Source organism: Polypterus senegalus, chromosome 15 (assembly GCF_016835505.1).
Source record: "Polypterus senegalus isolate Bchr_013 chromosome 15, ASM1683550v1, whole genome shotgun sequence".
Classification (NCBI taxonomy): Eukaryota; Metazoa; Chordata; class Cladistia; order Polypteriformes; family Polypteridae; genus Polypterus; species Polypterus senegalus.
The window spans coordinates 108385585-108397959 of record NC_053168.1 but is presented as its reverse complement, the minus strand read 5'-3'; the positions used below and the strand labels follow the sequence as shown (position 1 = coordinate 108397959).

Below are 12375 nucleotides of genomic sequence, written 5' to 3'. Positions count from 1 at the left end.
GTCTAGAGGACAGCAAGGTACAGGATACCAAACAATGCCTATAAAAAGTATTCATCCCTTGGAAGTTTTCAAATTTTATTTTTTACAAAACATTGAATCACAGTGGACTGATTAAAGAATCCATCCCTCCATCCATTATCCAACCCGCTATAAAGAATCATAAATGAATAGATCTCTGTAAAGTTGCTTAATTACAAATAAAAAACATATAATTGATTGCATTAGTATTCACAATCTCTAATACAACACATCTAAAGTATCACTGGTGCATTCACGTAGATTTAGAAGTCACAGAATTGGTTAAATGGAAATTCTGGCTGGTGTTTCAATTGATTGTGGTATAAATGCGCCTTATCTAAATAGTGCAACTTGAAGTGAGTCAAAATTGTAGTCTAACCTACGCAATGAAGACACAAGAACACTTCAAGCATCTCTTTCAAAATGTGATTGAAAAGCACAAGTTGGGATGGAGGCAAGAAAATATCTAAGTCACTGAATATCCGTTGGAAACCCATAAAATCAATCATTAAGGAATGGAAAGAGTATGGTACAGCCATAAATCTGCTTAGGGTGGGCCGTACACAAAATCTATATCAGGGTAAGAAGATTAACGAGGGTGGCCACCAACAGATTTATGAGAACTTTGAAGGAGTTGCAAGCTACAGTGGCTCAGAATGGCTGTTTCTGTTGTTTAGGTACTTCACCAGTTGCAATTTTATGGGAGAGTTGCAAAGAGAAACCTACGAGTAATTACTGTAAGCTTCAAATTTAACTTCTCATCAACATACTTGTTCCACTACTTTCAAATTAGAAATTTTTTTTTAAACTTCCCCTTGCCCAATTTTCCTCACCTCCCATCTATTACTATTCCAGAAGAAATATTGATTAGTCTTGAAGACTCAGATAGCATCTTCACAACTTATAAAAATAGTTTAAAGTCTCTTCCTTTCAAAGCTCCCAGAGCACAATGGGGAAAGGATCTGTCACTTAACATTTAGGAAAAGAAGTGGAAGGCAGCCATGCACAGAATTCACTCTAGCTCCATATGTGCAAAGCACTCAATTATTCAACTCCTAAGTTTCTATCAAGTGCATTTATCTCAATTAAAATGATCCAAAATATTTCCACAGCAAGATTCAACCTGTAAACATTGCAATTGAGCTCCAGCCTTGATGGGTCACATGTTTTGGGCCTGCACCAAATTAACATCATTTTGGACAAAAATATTTGAATGCCTATCAGACAGCCTTGTGCGTGACAATCACTCCTAACCCATTAACAGCTGTGTTTGGTGGACTCCCAGATGAGCTTAAAGTGGAGAAGGACAAACAAACTGTAATTGCTTTTACCTCACTACTAGCACATACAGTCGTGGCCAAAAGTTTTGAGAATGACACGTGTTGGTTTTCAAAATGTTTACTGCTTCAGTGTTTTTATATCTTTTTGTCAGATGTTTCTATGGTATACTGAAGTATAATTACAACCATTTCATAAGTTCCAAAGGCCTTTACTGACAATTACATTAAGTTTATGCAAAGAGTCAATGTTAGCCCTTCTTTTTCAAGACCTCTGCAATTCGCCCTGGCATGCTGTCAATCAACTTCTGGGCCAAATCCTGAATGATGGCAGCCTATTCTTTCATAATTAATGCTTGGAATTTGTCAGAATTTGTAGGTTTTTGTTTGTCGACCCGCCTTTTGAGGGTTGACCACAAGTTCTCAATGGGATTAAGGTCTGGGGAGTTTCCTGGCTATGGACCCAAAATTTCAATGTTTTGTTCCCCTAAGAACTTACTTTTCAGTTTGTAACCAAACTGTTGTTGGATGGTTGGGAGAAGTTGCTCTCAAAGGATGTTTTGGTACCATTCTTTATTCATGGCTGTGTTCTTAGGCAAACTTGTCAATAAGCCCACTCCCTTGGCTGAGAAGCAACCGCACACATGAATGGTCTCAGGATGCTTTACTGTTGTTGTGACACAGGACTGATGGTAGCGCCCACCTGTTCTTCTCTGGACAATCTTTTTTCCGGATGCCACAAACAATCAGAAAGGGGATTCATCAGAGAAAATGACTTTACCCCAGTCCTCAGCAGTCCAATCTCTGTACCTTTTGCAGAATATCAGTCTGTTCCTGATACAAGATACAAGAGGTTTATTGTCATATACACACTAAAAACACATGTTAAAACCATGTAATGAAATTCATACTTTGTTTGCTCACCTTCATATACAAAGACAGAATGACAAAAGAAGTATAAAAACAAATAGCAATTTCAATTATAAGATTACAAAATACGATGCACAGTGCCTGATGACATACCGCAACAGTCAGTACCATTTATGAGGCTATGAGTTGTGGTTTGGATTGACTTTAACGTTTAGCATTGTTAAGAAGTCTGATTGCTTGTGGAAAAAAAAACTATGCGTCAGTCTTGTGGTGCGTGATTTCACACTCCTGTAGTACCTCCCTGAGGAAAGCAGTATGAAAAACGTGTGTCGAGGATGAGTATTGTCTTTAATTATGTTGTGCACCCTCCTGATGACCCTACTAGTATAGATGTCCTGTAGGGAGGAGAAGGTTGCTCCAAAGATGTGCTGTGCAGTTTTAATTACATGCTGAGTGCCTTCTTTTCCTGCAAGGAGCAGTTACCATGCCATACAATAACAGAGCAGGTGATAACACTCTCTACAGTACCCTTGTAGAAACTGGTGAGAATTTTGGTTGGCATGCCAAATTTCTTCAGCTTCCTAAGAAAGAACAGTCTTTTGTTTGCTCGGTTAATGAGCTGTTGTATATTGTAAGTCTAACTCAGGTCTCACTGATGTGGGTTCCAAGGAATTTGAAGATTTTTACTCTCTCCACCTCAGCCTCATCGATGTAAATGGGAGTGTGCTGCAGCTTCCTCTTCCTTGGGTTGATAATCATCTCCTTGGTTTTATCTGTATTCAGGAAGAGGTTATTTTCCTGACACCAGGCCACGAGTCCTGCCACCTCTGTCCTATATTCTGCCTCCACCCCCCAAGTATGACTATAGTGTCATCAGCAAATTTAATGATGTTGGTGTTGTTCTGAGAGGCCACACAGTCATAGGTAAACAGGGTGTAGAGCAGCGGACTCAGCACACAGCCTTGGGGGCAGCTGATGCTGATTGTTCTTGTACCCAATGTTTGGTTTCCCACTCTGACTGACTGGGGTTTGTCTGTAAGGAAATTCAGCACCCAGCTGCAGAGGGATGATGTCAGTTCAAGGGAGTCCAGTTTATTGCATATTGATGTTTTTCTTGGCTTCTTTGATACCCTTCTTGATGCCAGGCCATCCTCCAAAAGTGTTTGCCTCACACCTGCCTCCTGCCATTCCTGAGCAAGTTCTGCACCGGTGGTGCCCCGATGCTGAGCCATGAATGGACTTTAGGAGATGGTCCTGGCAATTGCTGGACTCCCTTGGGCGCCCTGAAGCCTTCTTCACAACAATTGAACCTCATTATTCCAACTCAATCAGCATAACAGAGTGACCTCCAGCCTTGTCCTTGTCAACACTCTCACCTGTGTTCACTGAAATGATGTCAGCAGGTCCTTTTGTCGCAGGGCTGAAATGCAGTGGAAATGTTTTTTTTGGAATTAAGTTCATTTTCATGACAAAGAGGGACTTTGCAATTAATTGCAATTCATTTGATCACTCTTCATAACATTCTGGAGTATATGCAAATTGCCATCATAAAAACTGAGGTAGCAAACTTTGTGAAAATGAATATTTGTATCATGACTGTAGACTTATCTTGCTCAAATGGAAGAATCTTAACCCACCTCTTTTACGTCAGTGGGTAACTGATGTCCTGTACTGACTGAAATTGGGAAAAAAAATCATATTTTAACGCAGAGGATCTGTTCAAAACTTTTTAAAAATATGGCAGGATGTAATCAGCAGCGTTTTAGAATAAGCTTCTAAATTTAGAGAAAAGGATACTCTTCCTTCCTTGCTGCTTCAAAGGTTTGCTTTGTTGGCTTACTCTCCTCTCTTTCTTTTGGGTGGGGGTTGAATTTTGGTTTTATTCAGTTTGATTTGATTGTATGAATTATTATTTGTGTTTAAGTCAGTCAGTCATCATCCAACCCCCTATATCCTAACACAGGGTCACGGTGGTCTGCTGGAGCCAATCCCAGCCAACACAGGGCGCAAGGCAAGAACAAATTGTGGGCAGGGTGCCAGCCCACCGCGGCGTTCGTTTAAGTAATTTATAAAATAATAATAAAAAAACAACAAAGAGAAACCCACTTTAAAAATAAAAATGAGTATGACATGTCAAACACAGTTTGCCAGTATGCACACGGGAGACTCTGAAGTCAGCTGGAAGGAAGTTCTATTGCCTGATGGGACCCAAATTGAGCTTGTTGACCAGCAAACTAAATGCCATAATTAACATAAGCCAAACACTCTCTATGGTAAAGTATGGTTTTGGCAGCATCAGGTTGTGGTGATGCTTTTCTGCAGCAGGCCCTGGAAGGTTTGTGAGGGTAGAGAGAAATGAATACAGAAAAATACAAAGAAATCCTGGAGGAAAACGTGATACAGTCTACAGGGGACCTGTGCGTTGTTTTCTAGCAAGACAGTAACTCCTAGTATAAAGCCAAGGCTGAACTGGAATGGCTTAAAAACAACATTGTTAATGTCCTGGAGTGGCCATGTCAACGTCTATGTTTTAAGCCAATTGAGAATTTGTGGCTGGAGTGGAAAACTGCTGTTCACTCACAATCACTAAGCACCCTGACAGAGTCTGAGCAGTTTTTAAAGGAAGAATACAGAAACATGGCAGTGGCAGAAGGACAAAGCTGAAAGAGGCCTGTGGACTCATACTCTAGGCTGTAATGGCTGCCAAATGTGCAATCTACTAAAGACTTATTTTAAGATGTTGTCACGCATGCATTCTATGGGAAGGCTCACCTCACAAGACAAACTGAGAGGCAGATTGGAGTGAGACACAGCTATAAACCTCTCTTCCTCTTTCAGCTGTAGAGTAGCGGAGGAGCCCTTCAAAGACAAGTGATGTTCCTTCCAATTTCCCATAAATATTCACCTCTTCTGGTTACCCCACTATGAAGGAATGCAACTGGACATCAGCATTCATTAAAAGGATCACAACTGTCAGAGCCAGACCGCCAGAGAAGTACTACTAAGATGATTGTTCACAAAACAGAAAATGTTTTTCCCAAATCAGCATGGTCAATATTAAATGGGGATCTTGATAGAGACCCCCAACAGCTCACAGTTCCTCATTTCTCCTCACTAGTGATGAATTTTTATGTGATCAATTACTTTGCATTTTACATTTGTAATTAATTAGGACAACTTTGCAGAGATCTGTTTTCACTTTGATATTAAAGAGTCTTTTTCTGTTGGTCAATGTCAAAAATGGCAATTTAAGTCCAATGCTCGTATAATAACAATAAGTGAAAAAGTGAACACTTTCATAGGGACTGAACACTTTTTATAGCCACTGTAATATAACATCCGTTATAATAGTATAGCCAGGTTAATCCAATTTTGGTGTTATGGGGGGCTGGTTTATATCCTTGTTGCACCAGGCTCAATTCAAGAAACAAATCTGTCCACAGGGCAACTGTCCAGCACACAACTTGCTTATACATATTGTCACGCTTGAGTCACAGATTTGCACAGAAACAGAGGAGGTTGTAGAGACAGGAACTTTATTCAAACACTGCAAACAAACATATGTCTCTTTCAAAAGTTTAAACATGCCCCTTGACAGGACAGAAATGACAGTTCTGTCTCACAATGAAAAACAATAAAAGAATACCAACATATCTTACTCTTCAAAGGAATATGTGTCAGGAGCAGGGAGAGAGAGAGAGAAAGAGAGAGAGAAAAGCAAACAATCAAAAACTGATAGGTGCTGTTCAGGCTTTTAAATATGCGGAGTATCGTGCAGGAAGCTTATCGCGCGACAGAGCAGCCGCAAGTAAGCCCAGCAAGTAAGGGAGCAATGTGAAGGTAGTCTGTCAGCGTTTTAGGCGGGGTTTTCCGAGGAGCGCCTTTATCCTCTAGGGGTGCGATCAGCGTGTGTTAACATTTATAAGGGGACAACTTGGAATGACCCATTAAGCGAACATGCGTATCATTCTGAAAGAGGGAAGGAGAAAACCAAATAGACATGGAGAAACTTCACATGAGGCTGGGATTAAATTATTGAATTCTGCTCTGTACTTGTAATATTTTTTATTGCACTTTTGTATTGTATTGAGGATTACTTGTGTTCTGTTCTGTGTATTGTATTGTATTTACTCCCTTTTTGTGACACCCACTGCACGCCCAACCTATCTGGAAAGGGGTCTCTCTTTGAACTGCCTTTCCCAAGGTTTCTTCAATTTCTTTCCCTACCAGGTTTTTTTTTTTTTGAGTTTTTCCTTGACTTCTTAGAGAGTCAGGGCCTGTTAAAGTCCATTGTAGTACTCCTTGTGTGATTTTGAGGTATACAAAAATAATTTGTTTGTATTACATTGATTAAGACCAAAGGCTTAACTAATGCACCAATTAATTCCCAAATTGTATTATTCCTGTTTGCAATAAATTAAATATCTATATCTACAGACTGCCACACAGGTATAAATCGCTTCTCCCTGCCAGCATACATCTAACCTTGAGACTAGGAGCTGGTCAGATGCCTGCTTTATTAGCCAGAACCTCAGGCACCTGTGAACTTATACCAGAGAAATGGCATTTGTTTTATGTTGTTTATATCTTACTCTTTTACTAACTTCTTTTACAGTAATAAAGTCTGTTCAAGGGACTCTTCCATGGCCATTTGCATGCTGTAATGCCATATTTTAGGAATGTTGTGTTTGTCTTTTTATACACCACACATCATTAAACGCACCTTCCAGAGAAAAATACCTGATAGCACTGATCTCATTTAATTAGCTTGTATTATTTTTCTTTTATTCTGCATTCAGAAAAGCAGAGCAGCATGATTTTTACATTTATAAGACATTTAGAAATGTTTCTGATTTTGCTATAGATTGAAATACTTAACTCTCTTTTGTTGATTTCATTATATTTTGCCCTTTCTCTCTGCAGTTTTCCCCTTCATTGTATCTTATTAATGACAATTAAAAATGAGCAGAGCAGACACGCTGGCAAGCAACACTGAATAATCAAAGGCTACTACTTCAGCACTAGACCCACTGATTAGTAAATAATGGATTAATTAAACAATTAGAATACCAAAAAAGTAGAATGAAAATCAAAAAGATCAAAAATTAAAAAGAAAAAATACATTATTCCCATATAACCACTTGGTACATATATATATATATATATATATATATATATATATATATATATATATATATATATATATATATATATATATATATATATATATATATATATATATATAATACAATACAAGATATTTTTGTATAGCCTGAAATCACACAAGAGCTGCCGCAATGGGCTTTAACAGGCCCTGCCTCTTGACAACCCCCGAGCCTTGACTCTCTAAAAAGACAAGGAAAAACTCCCAAAAAAACCCTTGTAGGGAAAAAATGGAAGAAACTTTGGGAAAGGCAATTCAAAAAGAGTCCCCTTTCCAGGTAGGTTGGGCGTGCAGTGGGTGTCAAAAAGAAGGAGGTCAATACAATACAATATACAAAACTCAGTACAGTATAAAATAAAAATTTTACAAGTACGGAATAGAATTTAACAGTAGATGATACCACATAATATGATAAAATCCATCAAGCTGCCTCCTCCATTTGGCCATTCCACAGTTGAAACAGCACTGGGCCAGCCAATCCGATGAAAGGACCCCTCTACCCCACTATTCCTGTGATCCTCCATCAGGGGTGACTTTACCTTAGGCAGGCAAAACAACTTGGCAGGTGGGCCGTGGCACCAAGTGCCACATTTGAGTACCGAGAAGAGTAATAAAATAGGTGAGGGTTAGTAACAAATTATAATTATCATTAATTATCATGTTACGTATGTTTTAGTGCTAATGACTAACAACAGAGATGCAGTCTGTACAATTAATTAGCAGGATATGCTAAACTGAAGTAGTGAGTCTTCAGCCGGGATTTAAAAACTGAGACGAACGGCCATCTCTTATATTATATATATATATATATATATATATACAGTGGTGTGAAAAACTATTTGCCCCTTCCTGATTTCTTATTCTTTTGCATGTTTGTCACACAAAATGTTTCTGATCATCAAACACATTTAACCATTAGTCAAATATAACACAAGTAAACACAAAATGCAGTTTTTAAATGATGGTTTTTATTATTTAGGGAAAAAAAATCCAAACCTACATGGCCCTGTGTGAAAAAGTAATTGCCCCCTGAACCTAATAACTGGTTGGGCCACCCTTAGCAGCAATAACTGCAATCAAGCGTTGCGATAACTTGCAATGAGTCTTTTACAGCGCTCTGGAGGAATTTTGGCCCACTCATCTTTGCAGAATTGTTGTAATTCAGCTTTATTTGAGGGTTTTCTAGCATGAAGCGCCTTTTTAAGGTCATGCCATAGCATCTCAATTGGATTCAGGTCAGGACTTTGACTAGGCCACTCCAAAGTCTTCATTTTGTTTTTCTTCAGCCATTCAGAGGTGGATTTGCTGCTGTGTTTTGGGTCATTGTCCTGTTGCAGCACCCAAGATCGCTTCAGCTTGAGTTGACGAACAGATGGCCAGACATTCTCCTTCAGGATTTTTTGGTAGGCAGTAGAATTCATGGTTCCATCTATCACAGCAAGCCTTCCAGGTCCTGAAGCAGCAAAACAACCCCAGACCATCACACTACCACCGCAATATTTTACTGTTGGTATGATGTTCTTTTTCTGAAATGCTGTGTTCCTTTTACGCCAGATGTAACGGGACATTTGCCTTCCAAAAAGTTCAACTTTTGTCTCATTAGTCCACAAGGTATTTTCCCAAAAGTCTTGGCAATCATAGAGATGTTTCTTAGCAAAATTGAGATGAGCCCTAATGTTCTTTTTGCTTAACAGTGGTTTGCGTCTTGGAAATCTGCCATGCAGGCCGTTTTTGCCCAGTCTCTTTCTTATGGTGCAGTCGTGAACACTGACCTTAATTGAGGCAAGTGAGGCCTGCAGTTCTTTAGATGTTGTCCTGGGGTCTTTTGTGACCTCTCGGATGAGTCGCCTCTGCACTCTTGGGGTAATTTTGGTCGGCCGGCCACTCCTGGGAAGGTTCACCACTGTTCCATGTTTTTGCCATTTGTGGATAATGGCTCTCACTGTGGTTCGCTGGAGTCCCAAAGCTTTAGAAATGGCTTTATAACCTTTACCAGACTGATAGATCTCAATTACTTCTGTTCTCATTTGTTCCTGAATTTCTTTGGATCTTGGCATGATGTCTAGCTTTTGAGGTGCTTTTGGTCTACTTCTCTGTGTCAGGCAGCTCCTATTGAAGTGATTTCTTGATTGAAACAGGTGTGGCAGTAATCAGGCCTGGGGGGGGCTACGGAAATTGAACTCAGGTGTGATACACCACAGTTAGGTGATTTTTGAACAAGGGGGCAATTACTTTTTCACACAGGGCCATGTAGGTTTGGATTTTTTTTTCTCCCTAAATAATAAAACCATCATTTAAAAACTGCATTTTGTGTTTACTTGTGTTATATTTGACTAATGGTTAAATGTGTTTGATGATCAGAAACATTTTGTGTGACAAACATGCAAAAGAATAAGAAATCAGGAAGGGGGCAAATAGTTTTTCACACCACTGTATATAGATAGATAGATAGATAGATAGATAGATAGATAGATAGATAGATAGATAGATAGATAGATACTTTATTAATCCCAAGGGGAAATTCACATAATCCAGCAGCAGTATACTGATACAATATATATATATGCCAAACTTAGTTTTCTAATTTCTATATTGTTCCCAAAACACAGAACCTGGGAAATAACACATCACTTAATTAGCCCAGGAGTCCAATTAAAAACAGAAGCTGGTTGGAACAAAAACCTGCAGCCACAGTGTGCCCCCTGGACCGAGGTTGGGAAACACTGTCATAGACAATCATTTTTTTCCTCTGAAACTCTTTGTATTTTTCTGCTTGCAAAGCTGTTTGTTTCATTAAGTTGACAGGCTGTATGTGCGCGTATTCAGGTCAACAAAACTTACATCGGGCAGCACTGTTGCTCAGTGGACCTGAAACAAGAAAGATTGTCGTGTCAGTGTGGAGGTTTTCTGCACTAGACCAGCCTGGGGAAATTTTGAAAAACAGTTTAAGGTAGCACAGTATAATCATTCATAGTTTTAGCAGATTAAGATTTTCTATACGCTTGCCAGACAGAGTCAGGAGACACTCTCCCCTGAATTGCAGAACATGAAATTGCTTTCATCTAAACAATTTGTTTTAGCCAAGTCAACACTATGCTTCATCTTTCAGAGGTTTCACAGTCTCAACAGTATTAAGCAATTTGTTTGAAATAAAGATGAAATAGTAAACTTTTTTCTCTCTTTTCCTTTTCAAGGTTTTCATTAATTTTGCCCTTCAGCAGAAGGATGCTTCAGAATGCGAGGCTGAATCAACAACTCCGCAGCAAGGAATGGGAGTCTAGGACGTCTGTCACATCACTTGTTACTTCAATGCCGTGTTTGTGAAAAGAGACGACAGCCAGCATTCATCAGCCACCTGTTTTTAAAATTAAACGTTTTATACTCTGCCAAAGCTCCCTCTTCTGGACCTCTATGGCAGTCAGCACACATATGGGATTCTTTAGCAGCCCCAATGTCCCCCCCATGGGCATCTCTGGTTGATAAATTGCCCTTTAGTTTGGGTCTTTTTTCCTTTGTGGTTTCATCTTGAACTGTTTTTGCCCTGTAACAGAGTAGTGGTGTCTTTGCTCTTGCCTAAATCTTGCCAGCAAGCCATTCCTTTCTGATAGAGAAAATAAAGGACAGATGATCAAAAATGTATTATTTCTGGACTGAAAGAACCACATCTTCTGGACTGATGCCCCGTCTGTTGCCATTTTTATGGGTGATTTAGCAGCATAGAGTATTTTCCTACCCTCCTGCCATTGTGAGTCAAACTACATAGTGGTTTCACTTGAGATTGTCCTGTGCCATGCTGGTGGCATTTTTGCCACTTTTGATACTTTGCTAGTCAGCCTCCCATTTCCCACAAATAAAGAAGAAGCTGAATTCTTAATAATGTAATCTTTATGGGCTTAAAGAAATTAATCTATGAGGGCTGACATTGTAAAGTAGAAATGCGTCTACTTCTAGTAAAAGAGCAATAAAAAAACAAAAATATTTCTTTAACATAACATTAATAGTCTCATAGTACAGATTATATTCATTGTAATTTCTCAGTAATTCCCATCTTAATTTGGAATTATTACTGTGTAACTTGAGTAATGCTAAAGGTAGATATTCATTTCTCATTTTTATTTCATAACTGATTGTGTACCTATCTATACTAGTATTCCATACTAGTTACCCTGTGGTTAGGGGGTGATTTCTGAATAATTAGAATGTATACACGCTGTAGTAATAGACAATTCATGTATATTGTTGCCAGTGTGATTATTCCAGCAGAAAAACTGGGCCTTCCAAAAAAATGATAAAAGGAGTACCAGTCTGTAGACGGGAAGAGCGACACATCGGTCAGGTATAAATTGCATCCAATCCAAAAGAAACCATTTAGTCAAAATATTTTGAATATTTCTTCAGAAAAGAAGACTAAGGAATATTCTGGTGCTTAGGAAAGTCAATAAAAAGAAAAACTGGATGGATATCACAATATGACTGAACAATGGTAGTAAATTAGGTGACATGTCCTCCACTGGCTCACTAAAAGCCATAAATTAAAAAATATATTAAAAATACTCAAATATTTTATCTAACATTCACAACCAGGTTAAGTAGCTCAAGAAATTTCCATTCAGTGCACTGAGCTAATTCGTTCAGCTAATACAGTAGATAGATAGATAGATAGATAGATAGATAGATAGATAGATAGATAGATAGATAGATAGATAGATAGATAGATAGATAGATAGATAGATAGATAGATAGATAGATAGATAGATACTTTATTAATCCCAAGGGGAAATTCACAAGCTAAGTTATCCCAAAATCTCATCCCCATACTTCTTAAAGGTTGTCACGGTTTCTGCTTCAATGACACGTCTCGGTAGTTTGTTTCAGATTCCCACAACTCTTTGAGTAAAGAAGTGCAATCAGTGAGCAAGATAGGAGTCCAAAAAACATCTGCTTATATAATACACTACTGTGGCTGTCTGTTTGTCTGTTCAGTATTTGAAATCACCCGTAGCTCGCAAACCGTTTGACCCATTGACCTGAAATTTGGTACACATA

At 38.7% G+C, this 12375-nt stretch overlaps 1 protein-coding gene across 1 annotated transcript in view; it reads left to right on the top strand.

Annotated features, from left to right (window-relative positions):
- Nucleotides 1-11263, top strand: part of LOC120515514 (ATP-binding cassette sub-family A member 13-like) — a 449137-nt gene extending 437874 nt beyond the window's left edge. Inside the window, exon 45 of the mRNA XM_039736576.1 lies at nt 10524-11263. Coding sequence (XP_039592510.1) covers nt 10524-10610 — 87 coding nt within the window. The 3' untranslated portion in view covers nt 10611-11263. The remainder of the gene's footprint in view (nt 1-10523) is intronic.
- Nucleotides 11264-12375: the final 1112 nt, after the last annotated feature.